At 45.4% G+C, this 24,360-nt stretch overlaps 1 protein-coding gene and 1 non-coding gene across 2 annotated transcripts in view; one reads left to right on the top strand and one right to left on the bottom strand.

Moving 5' to 3' along the window:
- Positions 1–24,360, bottom strand: part of PEX14 (peroxisomal biogenesis factor 14) — a 138,175-nt gene that overhangs the window by 113,262 nt on the left and 553 nt on the right. Inside the window, exon 2 of the mRNA XM_044237135.1 lies at positions 9,911–9,958. Within this exon, the coding sequence (XP_044093070.1) occupies positions 9,911–9,958 (48 nt within the window). The remainder of the gene's footprint in view (positions 1–9,910; positions 9,959–24,360) is intronic.
- Positions 14,225–14,331, top strand: LOC122901505. Its single transcript, XR_006383519.1, has one exon. It is a non-coding gene; the product is annotated as a U6 spliceosomal RNA (small nuclear RNA).

Genomic DNA, 24,360 nt, shown 5'->3' with positions numbered 1-24,360 from the left:
AAATGAGGTTTGTGCAGGTTAATCCTTATGAGGTAAGAAAAAAATGATTAAATACATTAAAAAAATCAATTGTACATTAAACCAAATCCAGGAACGGCAAAAACAAACACCGCAGCGTTCCTGCAGCCAGTATTAGCTCTGCCAGGCTGGCCAGTGGGGGATACCCCACCTGATGGAGCCCGCTGAGGCCACGGAAGATAAGCAGAGAGGGGAGAGACGGAGCCAGGGCGTGGGGGCCCAGGGCGGGGTTGGGGGGGTGGGGGGGTGGGGAGGACTACAGATCTGGATTTCAGTGGAATAAAGTTATTTTCTAGACATGACGAAGAAAATAAGAAAAGGCGGTATCAATGGGGCTCTGGAGACCAGGCTGAGTTCTTCAAAAATCCAATAGAGATAACAATAATAATAATTATAATCATTTGATAAACAGAAGTTATAAACCACTTCACTGTCAAATGACTTGCCACTATTTCTAGTTATTTCTTCTGTTCATTAGCAGGTTCTATTAACTGCCATTTTTCAGAGAGACAACAGAGAGCGAGCTGGAGAGGTGAGGTGAAGAGGCAGGCCTTTGTCTCTGAGGAAAGCCACTCTGGGAGCCGGCACGGAAACCCCCACCCTTCCCCGGCGCTCGGGGGGGCCTCAGATGAAAGCCCCGCAAGCAGGCAGAGCCCAGTCACCAGCTCCTCCCACAGTGGAGTCAGGGCTGAGAATTCTTAGCTAATCCTAAATAAACCTCCCAGGGCTGAAATGTCGTGGCCAATTTGCTTCTCAGTGTGTACTGCAAGCATCCGGCTCTGCCTGCAACCAAGCCGTCCCCCTCCTGCCTCTCGTCTGAGCCACAGGCCTGGATGACCTGAGAGCCAGGGCCCCGGTGAAACGCCGGGAGGGCGGGTGCTTGTCACTCACTCCAACCCAAGGCACAAGTTAGCCATGTGCACGCTTGGGCCCCAACGTCTCAAAAAACCGGCAAATCCAAAGTCTCCCCTTGGATGTGCTCATGAAAGTGAGTCATTTAGCGAAAACACACACACCTCTGTAAACCCCGGCTGGGGTGGGGGAGAGAAGGGGAGGGCAGCCGGGGGACGCGCCCAGAGGAAGAACAGGTAATCAAGCATGTGACAGTCTTGTTCCCAACAGAGAAAAGACACGTGCCCACAGGGGAAAATTTCAAAACATCTACACGTTACTAGAGTGGGTTATCAATGGCAACAAGTAAGATCTAACAAAGAGATTTTACCCTCTTAACCGACGTCTCTACGTCTCTTATCTTCAAAGCAAGTGAACTCTGCTGTTCACTGTGACAGTGAGGGATTTATGGGTGTTGATGGGGACGCAGATAAAGGATCCACCTCAGGGGGGCAGAGAAAGCAGGGATGGAGTGCCCTGGATCCTGCGAATTCTTTACTCATGCGGGTTCAGGCGACTCCCGGAGACCTGCACAGCCCGGCACCACTGCGGAGCTCGGAGCTCGAGTGGAAGGCAAAGGGCTGATTGTGGAACCTTTCCTCCCTTTCCTCCGCCCGCAGGAGGTCAAACAGCGAGCAGCTGCTGCCCCCTAGAAGCTAGCAGGGACACAGCACTTTGCTGGAGAGGCACGGCTGAAAAGACCCTATTATCTCGCCTCGATCCCTTAACCTGTCATTAGTGAGGTTCATGAGCACAGACGCCTCCTCCAGCACGAGGAGGCCCACATCACCTCTGATAAATTAATAGGTGCCTGTTCAACAGCAAAGATGCGAACGAAACACTCCAACCGGGGAGCGCGCACGAAGGCAGCAGCTTCAGAGGCGGCCCAGACTCACCAGGCAGCCCCTGAACAGAGCCAAGGCCCCTCCCGCACCCTGGCTGGAGGCAGACCGAGGTCAGCACACTGTCCCTGCCTGTGACCCCGATGAGAGAGCTCGGCTGTCCCCACCTGCACTGGGGCCCAGTCCCGCCCCTTGCAAGCTGCAGGAACTGGACTGCCCTGGGCTGGTTTCCTCGCTGTAAACTGAGGAAAAGAGTAGTTCGGTTCTCTCCTGCTTGTTAGGGTGAAGCAAACTAACAAAAATGAAGAGACCAGCGCCAAGCCCAGCAAAAACGCACAGGAGACCCCTCCTGACCTAGGGCATCAGAGCTGGTAATTGGTCAGTTAATCGAAAAATCGGTTAAAGCCGGGAATCATTAAAAATGGAGCCTACTCCACATACCTTAAACATTTTACATTAACTCAAAACCTATAAACGTACAGTCATTTGCTAATCTTTTGATGTGGAGCCAAGCCCTTTTCTTTGAGTGTGGGCCCACAGACTGAAGTTCCCAGACATCTTTCTTACATTAACCCCACCCATGACACACCCTTCGCAATTTCTAAAGCAAAGTGAGAACTTAAAGACACCAGTAAGGCAAATCAAAGTACTGGATACTTCTAGATTTTTATGATCTTCCCCCAGTTTAACTGTCATCTTGCTCACACTTGAGAAGTCATTCTCTTTTGGTAAATTCACATGGACCAAAGCATTCGGCTTAGCTTCCCCAGAAACTTCTTTTCACGTTCATGTTTACAGAACACCCCGTATTTGTAGTTCCCTCTGTGCACTTCTGTATTTCGTGTATTTACAGCATATTTAACAAAACTGCCTCATTCGCTAACAAATACGATGGGCACGCACAGGCTCAGGGCGAGCTGAGGACCTCGTGGTCTGCAGAGCGGGGGCAGATGGGACCGGCGTTCGGAGCCCCCCAGGCCTCCTGGAGCGGCGCCTCCTGGTGCCAAACAGCAGGTCCATCGCCTCAAGGAGCTGTCTCATGTGAGCTCTTGATACTTTAAAAAATACGTAATTACGAGCTGGTGTTTCACATGACAAGAGGTTTGAAATAAGTCTTGAAAGCACACAGAAGCCAAAAGGATGCTGCAAAGACAAAGTATAAGGAAAGGGGAGAAACGACGTTTAAGACGTGCGCTCTTCTTTTTCCCCTTTTCCACCAAAATCCATCTGCAGAGAAATGTGGACAAACTAAGCCATTTGTACAAACCATCAGGGTGCCCGCCGCCCCTGTCAGCAGCTCCTCCCCCGCAGGCTGCCGAAAGCTGGCCTGTCCCCCCAGAGATCCTGCTGCTGCGGCCCACTGCGGCCACGGGGACTGAGAGAGAGAGAGAGAGAGACAGGGAGGGGGAGAGAAGCAGAGAGACAGAGAAACGCCTGTTGACAGACACTGCTGGGCCAAGGGTGTGACTGGGACCCAGCGCGCCACCCCCCACACTCAGTAAGCACAAACAGGCCCCCGTGCCACCAGAGCTCACAAAGGTGGCAGCACGTCTTTTTCTCGACAAGGGCAATTTATCCGGCCCACTGGGGGCTATGAGTTAGCTCCTGGGTGACTCTGAGCGTCACAGAGTGCCCCCGGGTAGATTTACCTCAAGAATCACTCAGTGTCAGCCCCATCTCTAGGCTGTTGAGACAAACTCATAATGGCAGGGAGAAGATTTGTGGAGCAACAAGCATAAATCTCGGTGATAACTACAAACCATAAAGGAAAGGAGAGCTGGCAGGGGAGAAGGCAGGGCGGCGAACGCGCCTCCTGCGAAGCACTACTTCATCTTCCCACGGCTTCTCAGAGCGCAGAAGTGGCTCTGAACTACAGGACCGTATTTCTCAAACCCAAATTGGTCTGCATGGTTGGAGGATGCGTGAAGATATTTCAACTGAAATTATCCCGGAAAGGCCAGGGCACCTGGCAGTCCTCGGTACATGACATTCGGCGGTCCTCAAACCAGGGGCTCGTGAGAGATTTACGGAGTTGGCGTATGGAACACCCATCCTTTAGGTGGCACTTAAAAAAAAAAAATGCTTCTAAGTGGAAAGTCTTTCAAATAAGATAATGATCGATCTGCAGCAGAAGCAAAACCTTTGACTGTCCCTCTGCCCAAGTAAGAGCTTCCTTTACCCCCTCTTCAGCAATGACCAAGAACATCTGAAGACCTCTGAGACCATCTCCAGGAGACAGCAGGCGACTGCAGCCTGTCCTTCTGGACCAGTGATGCAGGTGACAAGACTATGGGCTGAATTCGCCCAGTCTCTGTGCGACTCTGCAAAAGGCACAGGGGCGCTTGGCTCCTGAGTCCCCAGGACACTGGCTGGGTTGGTCACCAGACAGGGCCTCTGACTGCAGAACTCTCACAACGGCAGGTATTTCCATGAAAGCCGGGAACCCAAGGTATAAACAAAGCTGAGTAACTATTTCAAATTCCATTTCCCTAATTATTACTCCTAAGAGTTTCGATTCCTCTAATAATGATTTGTACAAGGATACCTTAAAACTGAAGAAAACCACCTCTTCATTCACCTGAAAGAGGAAAGAACTTGAAGGACCTCCACCTAATCTATTCAATAAACCTCCTCTAGAATGGGAAGGACGAAGTAGGGAGAGACAGTAATTTCAAAATCATTAAGTGGCCTAGAGATTATAGACAATCCACCCAGAGCCAGAATGAGGCTTTTCTCAAGTTTGTGCAGCACCAAGGACTCTCATCAGCTTCCTCTCCCCGTGGCCTGTGGAACCCTCTGGCACCCTCCCCACAAAGGGTGTCAGTGTCAAAATAAGCATTTTCATCACTGAAGGATTTCCACCATCTATGAAGAGTGGGAAAGGAGAGCCAACCACCTTCCCTATCTGAAAGGCACCAGGCCTCAGGCCTGCTCCCACGACAAAGGCGTGTCATCAGAGGGGTGTCCTGCCATCCCCACCCTTCAGTTGTCTGCTCCCGATTTCAGTCCCAAGTTTCTCAGCAGCAGTTGTGAGGGGCTCACGCACCCCCCATGTGCTGCTAGTAATGGTTTAAGTACTAACAGCTGTAGAAGATTCACTTTTCAAAAAGAAATAAGTAGAGCAGATTTAGGATTAGCCCTATGATGTCGTCCTCACTCACCTGTACCCAGACAGATGTCCCTGAGTGGAAATTACAGCTCACTTGAGTAAACGTAACTCAGCACAGGACTCAACCACGACAGAGCCTCACAATAATGATGCTTAATACTTTAGATCTGCCATATTGATTTGTTTTTCCTAAAGAAAATGACAATTTTCTGAAATCTCTAAATGGGCCAGTTTCATTACCCCTGAGCTTATAAATATATCTTCATGAACACAATATCAAAATGAATTTGGGCCATCTGGCTGGCTCAGTCAGCTGCTACCCTTGATCTCAGGGTTTTAAGTTCAAGCCCCACATCAGGTACAGAGATTACTTAAAAATAAAATATTTAAAATATATATATATATATCTTTTTTAAAAAATCCATTTTATTTCTCTGCTGACTGCTTTGGCGTTTATGAAATATATCCATTATATATCCTACATACACACACGTACATACACACATGGGCACATGAGTGTACACGAAGAAATGGGTTGAGCATGTAGATGTCATCCTTCAGAGATTTTTGGTGGGAACAAGACACGAGAAGCACCTGTGCCTGGTGAGCCCACAAGGAGGTACGACCGAAGTACTCTAGCCACAAAAGATACAAATACAGGGTGAGTGCCAGGAATACACTCTCAAGGTCTCTAGGAGATAGGCAACTAGCCATAGGTATTCTTAAAGAATAGTTCACAAACTCTCTAATTCAGCAAGATATTAATGATTAATGGCCTTTTGATTACTGGCCTCTGATTAACTGACTTCAAAAACCAAACAGAAAATCTCCGGTGTCCCAGGAATAAGGTAGATGAGTTCCCCGAGAAGGACTGAGATCGGATCCATGATGTAGGACCCCCGGGCAAGTTTCCATCAGCCTCAAGGAGAAACCAGAGGCTACAGGATATTCTGTACTTAGAGGGCAAAGCTGAGACGTGGCCTGGCTCTGCGAGCGCAGGGCATCCTTATTTTTAATAATAATTCACCCTACTAAAAAGAATTAAGCCTAGGGAAGGTGATAAAGTAGAAATGACCATCATATTTTATAAAAATAAATTCATCGTAGTTTGGGAGTATTGGGGTGGAGGGATGCAGGGTAAGGACAAAAACCAAAACAGAACCAAAAACCTATACCCATAAGTCAGAGGAAGAAAGAACGGCAGAAGACACATCCATTAGGAAGAACTTGGTGTCAAGGAACAAAAAGCCAAAATGCTAGTTTAAGCATCGTATAAAACAGGCGGCTTCCAGGACCGCTGGGTATTGAGGAGCTTGTGTTGAAACCAGTGAGCAAGGTACACATGAAACTTTACTGATTGCTCACTTCAAATAATAACCTAAACTCAGATGACTAAAAGACGGTTACTTAACCCTAGTTTCTGGGGCGCTTAGGTGGCTGAGTAGGTTAAGCATCTGCCTTCAGCTCAGGTCATGATCCCAAGGTGCTGAGATCGAGCCCCATGTTGGGCGCTCTGCTCGACGGGGAGCCTGCTTCTCCCTCTCCCTGCCACTGCCCCAGCTTGCACATACTCTCTCTCTCTCTGTCAAATAAAGAAATAAAATCTTAAAAAAAAAAAAAAAAGTCACCTGGTTTCTGAATCCCAGCAAGACAGAACCCCAGTTACTCCGTGCAAACAACCGTCCACCCGTTTCAAGACCCGTGAGCCACGTGGGCTTGATCCTGCAAGAGCCATGCAGGACCCGACCCAAGGCCCGAGCACATGCCCACCACAGGGGACGAGAAAATTTGGGTCTGAGAGAATTTATGGAAGGTTTACAACTAGCTGGGGGGTGGGGGGAGCTGGAAGTCAATACTCTGGAGGGCTGCCAAAGCTCCTTGCCTCAGGAGGCAAAGCTCAGGGAAGAAAGTATGAAGAAGAAACAGCGATCAGCCATTTTAACTTGGGCAGAGTTGTATCGTCAATAGTAAGGGAATTTCAACTGGGAGTTTACAGAATTTATCAAGACCGGTCTGTTCACCAGTCTCCACCCCCGGGGGCATTACGACATTATAGGGAAACTATCTCACTCATAGAGCCGGGGTTGCTGGGGTGGTTTTTTCATGGCAGGGAGGAGGACTGAGGGGCAAGGGAAGGTAACATGCAGTCACTGTGTGGGTGTCACCTGGACAAGGGGGTGGCGAAAAACATCAGCGCGTCCTTCAGAGACTACAAGGCAATACTCCTCACAACCACAATCACAACTTGGTCGGACAGGGCCGGAGAGGGCAGAAATGAAAATCAGGCCCTCCTTCTCCAGCAGCTAAAGCAAAAAACGAGTGTGAACTGCAGAATATCACCTGTCCTTGCCATCTGCGTTGTACTGACCACTCCTCGGAGCCTCTTCGGTCACAACTCACTTCCCCAATAAAGGGAAAATTTACTCCAAAGTCATCATCTAGTTCTGGAGACCAAGAGTAAGAGGAGATGCCTTCAGTATCCCATGCTCAGCCCTTTCAGTGTAGGGAACAGGCAGCTTCCACGGAAGAATTTTATGGAAAATATGCTCTCAGTTAAAAACAAAACCAAAAGCAGGGTGTTCCCCCAACACGGGAAAATCCTACTCCTCAAGATCTCGCTTCAAGTTTCACCAAAAAACATCCCTAAGTATACCCCGGGCAGAACTCTTCCTTCCTGAATAATGAGGGCTCTTCTACTCCCAGCCAGGCAATTCCGCACCAAATTATATGCGATTTTGTACTGTTTGCTAAAATTATATATGGTCTTGTGCTGTCTACTAATTGTTTCATGTGTACAAATGCCTTTTCTTCCCCAATAAAGTGCATAAATTACTTAAGAAGAAGGCTTAATTTTATTCTTCAATTGTCTGTTCCTCCTGAGCATCTGAGAGACGGCTAACGCACACGCCTGAGCAACCTCCCCTAGGGAAGGCAGACTCAGACAGAGGGCTGTGGGCTCTCTGTGGGTGGGGGACAGCACCCCATCCCTTCGCCGGCACCCTGTGACTCTCATCCAGCCTACTGCCAGCTCAAAGTCCTGCACCCCTACGCGCCATGAGTCCTCGCTAGTCCTTGGCCGGCCCCACTGCCTGGCACCCTCCCACCACGGCTCTCAAGAGGAAGAAGTAGCTCACGCAAGACCATACAGCTCGGCTGGTGCCCTCATTTAATCAGGCTGCTGCGAATGGTTGGCCAAAAGCAATAAGGGCATGACTGAGAGACTGTGGGAGTTTAATATAAAAAAATTAATAAAAAAAAAAAGGGGGGGAAGGAGAAAGGGTCTACCTTCTAATAGGGCCCTAATTACCCAACTCATAGGATCAGCCCAAATGAGATGGGAGTTTATTTCGGGTTTTTTTTTTTAATTATTGTTTTTTTATATATATATAAATTGCTGCTATGTGTTTTCTTTCCTCTGAGCAATTATGCAGCAAGTACGTAAAGAGGGGAAAAAAATATTAATTAAATATAAGGTAATTGTAGAGTTGGCCTGGAGAGAATAAGTCTGAACTCTGGACGATCACAGGCTACTAGGGTTTGAAGACTGCTCGGGGCCTCCCAGAAAAGAAAGAAATGAAAATCCAACCAAACACTAAGCAGATGAAGAGTAGAGCAGGAAAAAGAACAGCATCCAGAAACACGAGCCGAGCAAAGGGCTCCAAATGCCCAGAAATCAGCAAGGCTGCCACTGCTTAGCACTCGCTGCTAGAAAGAACCCCCAAGTGTTGACCCAATCATGCTGCAAAAGAAGGACCAGCCAGCTTTGCCGGGGGTTAGTAGTCAGGTCAGTAGATAAAAATGTAAAAGGAGACCAAGGACGTAGGGCTGCAGAGGACTACAGCGTTCAGTTTGGACTTTAATCCAAAACCAACCACAACTCCAGCCTGCGGGGCACTGACAGGCCCCAGGAGAACACGCCAGCTTCCTAGCTAAGGGCCTGGCAAGGGGAAGCCCTTCTGAAGTCTTTGGCTTTCCCACCTCCCTGATCACCAAGACAAACCCAGGCAATACCAAGAGTGAACCGAAGGCAATGCAGGGTGTGGTGGGAAGGGAGCCGGACTGGGTCACTCTTGGGAACAGCGGGTGTCCCAGAAGACAACCAGCGGGTGTCCCAGAAGACAACCACACTTCCCTGAAACCGCCCCAGCAGGGCTTGCGTCACCCTGGTCTTTCAGCCTCCGCCAAATCCAACTCACCTTCTGCCTTGGAAAGCCTGAGTGCAGGCTAGAATTCAGGCCTATTCACGCCAGCTAAGGGCCTCACATAACCTCCTCCCACTACTGCTGGAGGAGAGGCAAGAAAACCAGGCCTGGGAAACCAAAGCTGGGCGGTGCATCCCTGAGCTTGCTATCACCATCCAAACAAAGACAAAGCTCTAAAAGCTGGCCCACCATGAAACTTATCTGGTTAGTGCAGAACAGGTCTTGCTACCCAACAAACAGGCAGGCCCTGAAATGCAAGCCAGGATGAAAATGGCGGGGGGGGGGGTGCTGGCAGGGACTGGGGCTCAGAACATCAGAGCACAAGCACTTCGTGAAGAAGGGTTACTTTCATTCAATACTCAGGAGGCCACTGCCCTGTCAATACTAGAAGCACTTACTGTTGGTAGCGAGCATCACAAATGACCCACCAGGCAAAAACAGAACTCCCTGCCTTACCTGTTCCTCAAAGGCCACCGCACCGTGCCCTCACCCTGAAGGGCAAAATGGCTATTTCAGACAATTAAGTAGCAACTTGGTCCCAACCGCACCTCCAAAAGGTTCGGACATCCCACTGATCCCTACTGATCAGCAACAAACGAAGCGGTGCACCACGCCCTGCGGTGGATGCTTTCCGTTCCAGAAAAGACCAGGCTTTCCCAAGGAGGCAGCCCACTAACCCCTACATACCAGACAGTGAGACATAAGTCAAAGGTCACTAAGTCAGCCTCCACACAGCACTTACTTTTGAGGAGACAACGAGGAGGCAAAACTACCGGGTCTTAGTGTTTCTCCACACTCGCACAGTATTTTCATGACTAGAAACGATACTATACATCTTGGGTACTTACCAGAGGCTCTCGAGGCACCACATTTTCACTTCCTGGAGTAGAGCTTGGCTGCAAAGAAAAACAGAAACAAAAATAAGATCATAGTGCCACCCAATGGACATCCAAAAACCAAAGATACGCAAAAGATACGCCGTTCTCAAGCCACACACCAGCACCTGTTCCTCCTACTTCTCACCAGCTCTCAGACTGTAGAGGGCTCCATGGTGGGCTGCCTGTAAGAAGCGGCCCACCCACGGAGTCTGAATGTGCTGGTGAACGTGAAGAGACTTCTTCTGGGTTCACTGCCACAGCGCCTCAAGGAGAAGGCTAGGTTTGGCTTAGGAGGGCCCGAGATCGGCAGGTGAGCAGCGAGGGCTGTGGACCATCACAAGAGCCATAGGAAAAGCAAAGTCCAGGGGAAAGGCTTCATGTGAGAGGGAAACTTCCCTTTTGCCATCTTCCCACCGAGTGACTGGGAAAAGCAGAGACGAAGTGGAGAACAAGATCCAGCCACAAGGGGGCCCCAGGCACCCACAATCTGGATTTTCTCTGGGCATCTACTTGGAGTCAGGAAGCAAAGAAACTAGGAACGATGGTTCCTACTATCACCTGTCACTGAGGACCCCAATCCCCAGCAGTAAGGAAGCTGGAACCTGCTGTGTAAATAAGCTAGTGACGGACCTAAAGACCAACCGGCCGGCAAGGAGTATGCGGCCCACTCGCCGGCCGCAGTCTGTTACCTTCTCCTCTCACTGAATCTCCCATTTGCCTCCAACCTTTGGCTGATGATCTGGCCAAATTTAGAGAAAGGAAGAGACAGAGACAGACAGACTCAGAGGAAACTCACAAATCTCCAAAAGACTAGAACAAGCAGTTTGAGGGAGTTCTGATTAGTTTACTGTTACTGATGTTCAAGCCAATTTCCAATTATCTACAGATAATATCCAGACAAGTGCAGCTCATCTGTGGGTCTCCGGAGCCAGCCTCCGGCCTCCATACTCCTCCCAACTCAGATGGCAAGTGCCAGGCCTCCTGCTGGGGTGGGGGGAAGGTGGGACAGGAAAGAGTCCAGTCCACAGAGGGTCCTCAAAGATCTCCTTGCTCCCCGTTGCCCTCAAATGGCTGGCACACAGCACAATGACAAGGACTCTGCTGGAAGAAGGACTCTCTCTCCTCATCCGAAGTCCCAGGACGAGGTCAGCCCGCATAAAACCAAGTGCAAAGTCTCAGGCATTCTGAGCTCCTGTTCCCTGCCTCCCCTCCCCCACCCTGCTGGCTCCCTCCTAAGGCTCCCGGTGGGCAGGAATAACCTCTGCCTTTCCACCTCTAGCCCTGACCCCCTCCGAGTTCTCCATTCAGCCGCCTTCCGGCCTCCTCTGGATTCAACAAGTTCCTCCTCAGGCTCCCGAGACTCTCCCTCTGCCACACGCCCTCTTCCAGTGTCCCCTGTCTGCGAGAATGGCACAGTCTTCCAGCAAAATACACAAACCCGGGTCCAAAGGACCATTCTGGACAGCTCTTCCTCTCCCACTCACCAGAGCTAACACATTATCAAGTCCTGCCAACATTCCTTCCTAAATATCCATGCAATCAGTCCGTCCACTGGTTGCCACTTCTACTGCCATCACTTTGGTCAAAGCTTCCAAAATCTCCTCCCTGGACCACGGCCAAGAGCCTTCGCAACCGTTCACCCACATCCATGTTGGCTGGCTTCTTCTAATTCATTTTCCACGCTGCACACAGACTATAATTTCAAAACAGTAATAATCAGATCTCGCCCCCGCCCACCCCAGCAAACCACTACGACAACGGCTCTAACACAGAAAACCCTCTCAGTGTGGCCACAAGAGCAAGAGCGTAAGACTAGGTTTTTTTGTTTGTTTGTTTTTTTAAGATTTTATTTATTTGACAGAGATCACAAGCAGGCAGAGAGGCAGGCAGAGAGAGAGGAGGAAGCAGGCTCCCCACTGAGCAGAGAGCTGATGTGGGGCTGATCCCAGGACCTTGGGATCATGACCTGAGCCGAAGGCAGAGGCTTTAACCCACTGAGCCACCCAGGCGCCCGGCGTAAGACTGTTTTAAAAAAATGAACAGACAAAAAAAAAACCCCAGTGGTAGAGAGATGCTCCCGGTTTGAGAGGCACAAAGGTGCTCTCTCTCCTGATGCCCAGGCGCCAACCTCCCCCAGTCAGAAGGTGTGCCCAAGTGCTGACCTTGAAGCAAGACAAAGACCGATGGCACACACAGCTCAGGTCAGAGCACCTGGCTGAACATCCTGTCCCAGGTCTGCCCCGAGGCTGGGTAACTCTGAGTACGTCCTATGCCAGTCTGGCCTGTAGTTCTTTGCAGAGAAGAATAAGGTTCAATTGAACAATTATTTTTTGAGAGGCGCTGGCACAGAGGCAAGTGCATGAACTTTGGCGGCAGTAAGTGAGTGACAGGGGGCTACTGCTCTACCTCCCCGAACCTCAGTCTCCCCACCCATGGGAATAATGGGAAAAATACCACCACCTCGCGTTCAGGGTGAGATGAGCGCATAGAAGGTATATGCTCTCGCTTCTCCGCTCAAAATCAACCGACAGACTTCTGCTCTGTCTGTGATGGGGTATGGGACCAGATTTAACCTCCCACTGTGAACAATTAGAAAACTAAACAAAATACAGGACACCACTGTTTGTACACTGGATAGTACTGATTCCAGACAGAACAGAAACAAATGATATGACCCTACGGTCACTCTGGTTTTCCGCCAAGAGGCATGTTTCAGACGAAGAAGGGGAATGGGGTCGGCGGGGCGGGGGGAATCCCAGCAGAGCATGGCAGTCTCTTGCTGAGTTGAGGAAACAGAGATTAGGGTTCAGGGAGGCTAAGGCAGCTCAAAGTTGTAAGACCGAGCTGCAGAGAGGAGAGGGCTATGCCAAAAGAGAGCTCCAGAAACCTGCAAAGAAGCTCCCTGAGTAAATGTGTGCACAGTAACATGTGTGCAAGCACAGAGTGAAACTCCACAGGCTGAGAAACAGCAATGAAGAAGCCGTGAGGTGAATGACCCCAGGCCCTCGTGAGCCATGAGCACCAGAACGGGGTGTCCTCACCGTTCGGTCAGAGCACTCAGTGGAGACCTGGAAGGACCACAGCCTGGTAGGGGAAGGGAAGACTACCCCTAGGGTAAAGGCCATCCTAGGTCCACCCTAACAAAGCTTAAAAACAGGACTTGATGGGATCAAAATGAACTGAAAGTAACCCAACTACCTACCAGAACAAATCTCAACACTCTTCAAAATAAGACCACAAAATTCAGACCTTCAACAAGGTAAAAATTCACAGCATCCAGCACCCAATCAATAATCTCAAAGATGGGGGTGCCTGGGTGGCTCAATGGGTTAAGCCTCTGCCTTCGGCTCGGGTCATGATCTCAGGGTCCTGGGATCAAGCCCCACATCAGGCTCTCTGCTCAACGGGGAGTCTGCTTCCTCCTCTCTCTCTACCCATCTCTCTGCCTACTTGTGATCTCTGTCAAATGAATAAATAAAATCTTTAAAAAATAATAATAATCTCAAAGATGTCAAAAGGCAGAGAAGTATGATCCATAATAATAAGAAAAATTAGAAGAAATCATTCATAGACAACATTAAGACAGGTGTCATAACTTTATTCAAGAACTTAATGCAATTCTAAAAATACATACCTGAATCATTATGTTGCATACCTGAAACTAATATGACATATGTCAATTATGCCTCAATAAAAAGAAAATTCAAAGGAAAACAGGATCATAGTAAGGAGATGTATATTGCATAAAACAAAAGTAGAACTTCAAGAGATGAAAATATAGTATCTGAAATAAAAATTCCACCAAATGGGAATGACAGTAGATTAGATACTGCAGAAAAAAAGGTAAGTGAACTTGAAGACACAGCAACAGAAACTGACCAAAATGAAGGGCATAGAAAAAAAGAAAAAGAACAAAAAATACTTGAAGAAATAATGGATGAAAATTCTCCAAGGTTGATGAAAACTACAAACTCCAAAATCCAAGAAGCTCAACAAATCCTAAGCAAAGCAAACACATAGCATTCTAAAGCACTATGCAATCAAACTGCTAAAAACCCATGAAAAGGGAGAAATCTTACAAGCAGCCAGAAAACAAAGAAAACCATTACCTACAAATATTAATCAAGACCAAGAATGAATTCAGACTTTAATCAGAAGATATGCAACCCAAATAAAAAATATAATAGCACTGTATCTTTAAAATGCCTCTGAGGGGAAACCTGTCAACCTAGAATTCTATATCCAGTGAAAATATATTTCAAAAATAAATACAAAATAAAGTACGTGCTTGCTTCAGCAGCACATATACTAAAATCGGAACAACACAGAGAAGATTAGCATGGCCACTGCACAAAGATGACATGCAAATCCGAAAGCATTCCATGTTTTTTGCAACGTGTAGAATTTCTCATTTATTTCTTTCCTTCTATTTTGGGTTTCATTTGCTCTTATTTCTCTAGCATATTTTCTAAAGTTAGTATGGTACTCAAAATGTTATTTCCTTCCCAGCACTGCTTTGGTTGCATTCCACAAATTTAAATTATATTGTTTTCATTTTTGTTCAGCTCAGAATATTTTACTTCCCTATGATTTCTTCTTTCCCCCATAATTTAGAAATCTGTTGTTTAATTTCCAAACATTTGGGATCTTTCCAGATTTTTTTTCTATTATTTATTTCTAGGGTTTTTTTAAAAAGATTTTATTTATTTATTTGAGAGAGAGAGAATGAGAGGGAGCGATCAGGAGAGGGGGAAAGTTAGAGGGAGAAGCAGACACCCTGCTGAGGAAAGAGCCTGATGCAGAACTCGATCCCAGGACTCCAGGATCATGACCTTTAAAGGGTCTGCCCGAAATTCTCTCTCCCTCTCCCTCTGCCCTCCCCCTATTCGCATGCTCTCTCATTCTCAAAATAAATAAAATCATTAAAAATAAATAAATAGGGGTTCATGGGTGGCTCAGTGCGTCAAAGCCTCTGCCTTTGGCTCAGGTCATGATCTCAGGATCCTGGGACTGAGCCCCGCATTGGGCTCTCTGCTCAGCAGGGGGTCTGCTTCCCCACCCCCCCCACTGCCTGCCTCTCTGCTTACTTGTGATCTCTCTCTGTCAAATAAATAAATAAAATATTTTTAAAAATAAAATAAAATAGAAATTAATATGTAATGAAACTTAAAAAAAAAATTCAGATGGCTTCAGTGGTGAATTCTAGTAAACATTAAAGGAAAAAATACAACCAATCTTATACAAACTTTTTTTTTTAAGATTTTATTTATTTATTTATTTGTCAGAGAGAGAGAGAGAGCAAACACAGGCAGAGGCAGAGAGAGAAGCAGGCTCCCTGCTGAGCAAAGAGACCAATGTGGAACTCGATCCCAGGACCCTGGGATCATGACCCGAGCCGAAGGCAGTGACCCAACCAACTGAGCCACCCAGGCATCCTTACACAAACTATTTTAGAAAAAAGAAAGAAAAAAACAGTAAAATCTCCCAGTTCATTCTATGAAGGCAACATTACCTTAATACCAAAACTAGACAAAGATTTCACACACACAAAAGAAAACTACAAATCAATACCTCTCTTAAACATAAATGATGAAACCCTTAACAAAATACTAACAAACCAAATCCAGCAATATATAAAATGGATAACACATCATAACCAAGTAGGATTTATTCCACGAACAGTAAGTTGGTTTAACATTTGAAAAACCAATCAACATGAAGCATCATATTAATAAAGAAAACAACAGAACAACAGATAGCAAAAAGAGCACGTGCCAACAGTCAAAACACATAATTTTTTCAAAAACACTCAACAAATCAAAAAGTTGAAAAAAATTAAATCTCCTCCATTTGATAAAGGGCACCTGCAAAAAAACTTACAGCTAATGTCATATTTAAATGTAAAGACTGAATTTTCTAAGATAAAGAATAAGGCAAGAATATCTATTCGCGGGGCACCTGGGTGGCTCAGTGGGTTAAAGCCTCTGCCTTCGGCTCAGGTCATGATCTCAGGGTCCTGAAATCGAGCCCCGCATCGGGCTCTCTGGTCAGTGGGGATCCTGCTTCCCCCTCTCTCTGCCTGCCTCTCTGCCTACTTGTGATCTCTCCCTCTCTCTGGCAAATAAATAAATAAATAAATATCTAAAAAAAAAAAATCTATTCTCAATACTCCTCTTAACACTGTATGAGAAGTCCTAGAGAGCATATAAATTGGAAAGCAGTAAGTAAAGCTATCTTCATTTGCAGATGAGAGGATCATCTACAGAGAAATCACACAATCTACCAAAAAAGCTATTAGAATTTTAAGTGAGTGTAACAAGGTTACAGACACGAGACCAATATACAAACTCAATTTTATTTATTTTATTATTATTTTTTTAATCATGATGAGCGCACTCTTTAATCCCCATCACCTACTTCACCCATCCCCCCACCCATCTCCCCTCTGGCAACCATCAGTCCGTTCTCTACAGTTAAGAGTCTGTTTCTCGGTTTGTCTCTCTTATGTTTTTCCCTCTGCTCATTTATTTCTTAAATTCCACATATGAGTGAAATTATATGGTATTTGTCTTTCTCTGACTTTTTTCACTGAGCATTATACTCTCTAGCTCAACCTACGTTGTTGCAAATGGCAAGATTTCATTCTTTTTTTATAGTTGAATTAATATTCCACTATATAGGGGCACCTGGGTGGCTCAGTCAGTTAAGTATCTGCCTTCAACACTTTGATCAGGTCACAGTCCCAGGGTCCTGGGAATGAGCCCCACATCCGGCTCCCTCCTCAGCGGGGAGTCTGCTTGTCCCTCTGCCCCTAGTGCTTACTCTATCACTCTCAAGTAAATAAATAAAATCTTAAAAAAAAAATTCCATTATATATATTCATATATGTACATATAAATAAATATATATCACACTTTCTTTATTCATGTATCTATCAATGGACATTTGGGCTGTTTCCATAGTATGACTATTGTAAATAATGATACAATTTTATTTTATTTCTATATACTAGCATTCAACAATTAAAAATGAAATTTTAACATGACAACCATAAACAGCATGCCAAAATATGAAATATTAGAAGAGAAATTTAACAAAATGTGTACATGACCCACAAACTTAAAGCTACAAAACACTACTGAGAAAAATAAAAGACAACCTAAATGAGACATGTATCATGTTAATGAATTAAAAGATCAATATCGATGGGGTGACTGGGTGGCTCAGTGGGTTAAAGGCTCTGCCTTGGCTCAGGTCATGATCCCAGGGTCCTGGGATCAAGCCCCACATTGGGCTCTCTGCTCAGCGGGGAGCCTGCTTCCTCCTCTCCCTTTGCCTGCTTCTCTACTTGTGATCTGTCTGTCAAATAAATAAATAAAATCTTTAAAAAAAAAGATCAATATTGCCAAGATGTCAATTCTCCCCCCAAACTGATCTATAGATTCTACACAATCCCAACAAAAATTCCAACAAGCTTTTCTGTACGAATTGATAAAGTGGGGACACCTGGGTGGCTCAGCGGGTTAAAGCCTCTGCCTTCGGCTTGGGTCATGATCCCAGAGTCCTGGGATCAAGCCCAGAGTCAGGCTTTCTGCTCCGCCGGAAGTCTGCTTCCTCCTTTCTCACTGCCTGCCCCTCTGCCTACTTATGATCTCTATCAAATAAATAAATATAATCTTAAAAAAAAAAAGAATTGATAAAGTGATTCTAAATTTGTATGAAGGAGTGCCTGGGTGGCTCGGTCAGTTAAGCATCTGTCTTCGTCTCAGGTCATGATCTTGGGGTCCTGGGATCGAACCCTGTGTTGGGCACCCTGCTCAGCAGAGGTTTGCTTCTCCCTCTTCTTCTGCCCCTCCCCCTGCTCATGCTTTCTTTCTTTCTCTCAAATGAATAAATAAAATCTTAAAAAATAATAAGAAATGAATGAAATGAAATGAAAATTTGTATGGAAATGCCATGGACCAAAGTTAACACAATTCTGAAAAATCAGTCAAAAGACATTACATTACCTGATTTTAAGATCTACTATAAATCTACAGCAATCAAGACAGCATTTCATTTGCATTAGGAGAGACATAGAAATAAAACAGAGCTCAGAAACTGACTTACGTATATACAATTTTGAAATTTTTTAAAATATTTATTTATTTATTTATTTATTTGAGAGAGAGAGCACGAGTGGGGTGAGGGGCAGAGGGAGAGGCAGATTCTCTGCTGAGCAGGAAGCCCGATGTAGGGCTCAATCCCAGGACTAGATCCAGGATCACAACATGAGCCGAAGGCAGACACCTAACCTACTGAGCCACCCAGGTGCCCCCAATTTTTTAATTTTTGACAAAGGTGGCAAGATAATTCAATGGAGGAAGGGTAACCTGTTCAAGAAATAATACTGGAATACGTTATATCCATATGGGGGGGTGAACCCCAGTCTCTACCAATACGCACATGAAAAGATCCTAATGTTATTAGTCATCACAAAAAAACCACAAGGAAATACCACTGAATACATACTCAGTAGAATGGCTAAAATTAAAAAGACACAATACCAAGTGTGGATATGGATGTAGGACAGTAGAATGTTTGTATACTACTGGTGAGAATAAAAAGTACAACTGTGTAAAAACACTTGGGCAGTTTATTATAAGACTAGGGACGCCTGGGTGCCGCAGTTGGTTGAACGACTGCCTCCGGCTCAGGGCGTGATCCTGGAGTCCCGGGATCGAGTCCCACATCAGGCTCCCAGCTCCATGGGGAGTCTGCTTCTCCCTCTGACCTTCTCCTTGCTCATGCTCTCTCTCACTGTCTCTCTCTCTCAAATAAATAAAATAAAATCTTTAAAAAAAAAATTTATTATAAGACTAAACATATACTTAGCATATGACCCAGCAATTCCACTCATAAGTTTTTACCAAAAAAGATGAAAATATATCTCCTCAGAATACATGAGTATTCAGAGCAGCCCCACTAGAACCAATCATGTGGGGGAACAGACTCAAAGGTAATTCCCAGGACCCCCACTTCCTAGTATTCTGCCCCTGTGTGGTCCCACTGAGACCGGACAGGACCTGTGACTTGCTTTTGGCCAACAGGACATGGCAAACATGACAGGATGAACATAATTACATGTATGTGGTTACACTATGTAAGACTATAACGTCCATTTTGCTAAGAGACTCTCTTCCTCACTGGCTTTGAAGAAGCCAAGAGACCATGTTAGGAAGACCCCTGTGGCAAAAAAACATGCTGGTAGCCTCTGGCTCACTGCCAATAACTGAGGTCCTCAGTCCACAGGCCGTAAGGAACTAAATGCTGCCAACAGCCACACAAGCTAGGAAGCAGATCCTTCCCCAGTCAAGACCCAGATGAGATCACAGCCCCAGCAGACACCTTGATTTCTTGTCTTGTCAGACTCAGCTAAACTGTGTCAAAAAAATGAAACAAAAAAACGTGTGCTCTTTTTGGTAATTTATATAAATTTGCTGTAATGCTGTTATGCAGAAATAGATAATTAACAGAATCCAAATGTCCATAAACTGGCTAACAGATCAACAAATTGTGGTATGTCTATACAAGAGAATATTACATACTAATAAAAAAAATAATGAATTACTGGGATGCCTGGGTGGCTCAGTTGGTTGAGCACTGCCTTCGGCTCAGGTCATGATCCCGGCATCCTGGGATCGAGTCCCACATCGGGCTCCTTGCTCGGCAGGGAGCCTGCTTTTCCCTCTTCCTCTGCCTGCCATTCTGTCTGCCTGTGCTCACTCTCTCGCCCTCTCTCTGACAAATAAATAAAATCTTAAAAATAAATAAATAAATAAATAATGAATTACTGATACAACAATGTAGGCTTCACAGACATTACTCTGAGCAAAAGAAGTGAGACACAAAAGAACACATACACTATGAATTCATTCATATGTAATTCTAGGAAAGACAAATATAATCAATATAACAGAAAGTAGTTCATATTTCCTGAGGCCAAAGGCTAGGATTTACTGGGACAAAGCATAAGGGGACACTTAGGAAAATTGGAATTATTTTGCTCTTGACCATGGTGGTGGTTACACAGGTATATACATTTGTCAAAACTCATTAAGCTGACCACAACACACCTCTTGAATTCCACAGTAAAGTTTTTGGCCATAAGGACTTTGTCACTCAATAAGCTATTAAATTAATGTATGAATTTTAAGTCACAATGGGGGCAACTTTTAGGGGGTTGGACAGGAGGGACACCAGAGGGGCTTCTGAAGTCCTGGTAAGGTTTGATTTCTTACTGTAAGTACTGTTACACAAGTATTTTCACCATTAGAATTCACTAGGCTAGACTCATAATTTGTACACTTTCTGAGTATATGTTAAACTTCAGTTAAAAAAAGAAAAGAAGGGCACCTGGGTGCCTCAGTGGGTTAAGCCACTGCCTTCAGCTCAGGTCATGATCTCAGGGTCCTGGGATCGAGTCCTGCATCGGGCTCTCTGCTCAGCAGGGAGCCTGCTTCCCTCTCTCTCTCTCTCTGCCTGCCTCTCCATCTACTTGTGATTTCTCTCTGTCAAATAAATAAATAAAATCTTTAAAAAAAATAAATTTAAAAAAAAAGAAAAAGAAAAAATTTAAAGACTAGGGGATCATTCTAGATTAAAACGTATGAAAGAGAAAAATCAATGCAATCCCTATTTCTTCATTGGATTTGGATTTTTCTTAATTGGGACAATCTGAATGTGCACTGTATTAGAAAATAAGATTTTATCAATATTAAGTTTCTTTTCTTTTTTAAGATTTTATTTATTTATTTGACAGAGATCACAAGTAGGCAGAGAGAGAGGCAGAAAGAGAAGAGGAAGCAGGCTCCCCGCTGAACAGAGAGCCCGATGCCGGGCTCGATCCCAGGACCCTGGGATCACGACCTGAGCTGAAGGCAGAGGCTTTAACCCATTGAGCCACCCAGGCGCCCCTCAACACTAAATTTCTTGTGTGATAATGGTATCACGGTTATATAAGAGAATAACCTCACTCTTATGACAAGGTGAGGTATTCTAGGATGGAATACCATGATGTCCGTAACTCACCCTCAAATCTTTAAAAAAAAAAAAATATGTAAAGAGACAGAAATAAAGCAAATTCAGCAAAATGTAAACAGTGTATCTTCAAGTTTTCATAGGAGTTTTACAAGAGTTCTCTGTATAATTTTTTCAACATTTCTAGAGGTTGGAAATTTGTCAAAATAGAAAAAAGGTGAGGGGGAAAGTATCTTGTTTGAACTACTGTGACTCAAGAGTTCAGCAGATTTCTAAAACTACCCACAGATTCTCGGAGAAGGGAACCAACGCAGACTGTACACCGAATGAAGCAGATGCTCTTTACGTCCACGATTTCAGTCGACCCTCAGAACAACCCTGCAGGGTAATCGCTATTTTACAAAGGGGAAAACAGGGTCAGAGAGGTGGAGTAGCAGGTCCGACACGCATGAGTGCTGGAGTTCAAAGTCTGTCAGGATACAAGGTCATGCTCTACTACTCCCTACTGTCCTCACTGTGTTCTTCTCCCTTCCCTGCTTCTGGGTTTTCTCAGTCCCGAATATACTACATCCAGGGACTCTCGACAGATGTGAAATCTATGCTCTGTAATATACTCAATAGTCAGTAACCCACTAAACAATCAGACTGAACCATGCTTCTGCTCTTCATTGAAGACAACTGGCAGGGAAGTACAGAAACAGCTCCTGTTCCTATGGGCCACACCACATACAGACTAGAAGGGCCTCTCGTAAGATCAACCATGCACACCAGAGTAACATGAAGAAAACAGAACAAGGGTAGGAAGCAATAAATCTGACTTCCAACTCCAACACACCATCCTGAAGAAAGACTAAAAAGACCACCATTATGAAAAAAAGCAAGTATGTTACTGATTTCTAAAAGTCACAAAGGACAACTAGAATAAACACCAACATTCAGGATATTCCTTTAAATTGGAAGGAAATTACTCCAAACCAAATAAAAGAAGAGCTTTAGTGGGCTGGCAGGCAATATGTGAAAAATCATGCCCCCCAAAAAACACTGTAAGACTTGAAAAAAGATTTCTCGTTTGTAAGTGAAAATCCAGAGTTTAATGAATGCTATAATAACAGATAACACACTATGTCAAGCACTGTTCTAAAATTAAGTTAATTTAGAAGCACCTAGGTGGCTCAATTGGTTAAGTGTCTAACTCTTGGTTTCGGCTCAGGTCATGATCTCAGGGTTGTGGGATCAAGTCCCCATTGGGCTCCACACTCAGTGGGAAGTCTACTTGAGACTCTGTCTCCCTCTCCCTCTGCCCCTCACCTATTGACGCACACGTGTGCATTCTCTCTTTCAAATAAATAAATCTTTAAAATAGGGGCTCCTGGGTGGCTCAGAGGGCTAAAGCCTCTGCCTTCAGCTCAGGTCATGATCCTGGGGTCCTGGGATCGAGCCCCGCGTCAGGCTCTCTGCTCAGGGGGGAACCTGCTTCCCTTCCTCTCTCTCTTTGCCTGTCTCTCTGCCTACTTGTGATCTCTGTCTGTCAAATAAATAAATAAAATCTTATAAATAAATGAATAAACAAAACATTTTAATTAATTAATTAATTGATTAATCAAGTGAGTTTATTTATTCTCAGAGAAATCCTTTGAGATAGGCACTGGTGTTATTCCTATTGTGCAGATGGAGAAACTAAAGCCAAAGAAGTACCTTGCCCAAGATCACACAGCTGTTAAGTAGTGGGCCTAGGATTCTAAGCCAATAGGGATGGCTTTGGAGCCCACAGCACTGCTCTACACTGTCTCTCAAAGGAAGAAAGGGTTGGGTATCACTCTGTAGCTTTCAAAATGAGCGACTGAGGCCACAAAGCCCACCCACAGACCTTCTATGAAACAAATACTGACTCAGCCCCAAAGGCAAAATGTGTTCTTTCTTACAGACCAGGTTTGCAGGGAATCATCCAAATAGTCCCTTCAATTCCATTCCACTTTGACTGGAGGAATGGGAAGCCAAGTCCTATTTTCAAGTAGGACTTGAAAATAAAATGACAAGCAACTGCTGAAAAGAGTTCGTTCATTTCATAAGTGTGCACTTGCAGCTTATTGTTAGACAGTGACAGAATTTGGCATGAGGACCTCAAATTCTCCCGAGACTGCCAGCGTATTCTGATGCAATCCCATCTCTACCAGCTTTGGAAAGGAGGGCAAAGGAGCAGCAGAGCTGAAAACCAAACAAGTGCTGGCCAAACCCTCTGAAAGGACCTTAGATCCCTTCTACACATACAGAGACGACAATTTCCAGAACCAAAGGAATCCTCGGGCACTACAATGGTTCCAAGTGGCAAGCGTTTTAGTAGCCTTCACAGCACTGGCAAATTAAAAGTCCTAGAAGAATCAGGACTGAAGACCCCTTTAATCTCAGCCTGTGAACATTCCTAACATAGAACAGTTCAGAAAGGCCTAGATTCTGAGAAGCCTCAGCATTTGAGCAAGCTAAGAGGGAGAAGGCAAGAAAGAAGGCCCCCTCCTCTGAGACACTCTTACACTCCAGAATTTCTGACAGTGAGAAGGCCAGAATCAGTCTTAGTTATTTCCCATAATTTACAATCCAGACATCTTTCTGAATCACGCACTCTGCTAACAGAGGCTGGTCTGGGGAACACACAGCTCCTCTTAAGTGCTATTCCTGTAATGGACTTATCATGAAGAATATAACAGTAAGAAACTTTAAGCAGTGTTCTTCTCCCAAGGAAGGAAAATACCAGTAACCTGTGAAAAGTCTACAGGGGTTTCAAGGAGGTGGGAGGTGAATGATGAAGTCCAGACTGGAACCATTTTCTTCTTCCTCTGTCTAATCCTAACTAAATTTAAGCATGTGTGGTAACTAGTGGAGTCACACATCTGGGTTTAAATCCAGACCCAATCAGACACACGATTTAGGGCATGTTACAGACCTTAAGCACCCACTTCTGTGAAATGGCAGTTAACCGCCTGATTTTCATAAAGGTCATAATGAGCACTAAACAACCATAAACGTTAATTTGTCCCCAGCATGACAGCACACCCTCAGTAAATGCTAGATACCGCTTACCCCATCCATCTCTATTCCAGCCCACTCCACCTCTGAATTTCAAATCCTTTCCTAGGCCTTACCATCCACTGCTTCCCGACAGCAGACGTACAGGCAAGAGCAGTGGCCCTCAAGTTCCCCTAAATGGAATGGGAGTTAGCTGAATCGGTGTCTGAAAAGCTAGAACGGAGTCCTTTGGCGGAGAAAACCAAACTCTGGGAAGCAAGGACGGATCCTCAACCAAAAGCCTGGTGGCGTCTGTTGTTTACAAGTGAGTCCCTTTCCTACTAACGCACTGCGAGGGTCCAAGTACATTTCCGACCCTCCAATTTGGCAGGGAACGCGCA

Source organism: Neovison vison, chromosome 2 (genome assembly GCF_020171115.1).
Source record: "Neovison vison isolate M4711 chromosome 2, ASM_NN_V1, whole genome shotgun sequence".
Classification (NCBI taxonomy): domain Eukaryota; kingdom Metazoa; phylum Chordata; class Mammalia; order Carnivora; family Mustelidae; genus Neogale; species Neogale vison.
The sequence above is the reverse complement of the archived record's forward strand: the minus strand, read 5'-3'. Positions and strand labels throughout refer to the sequence as shown.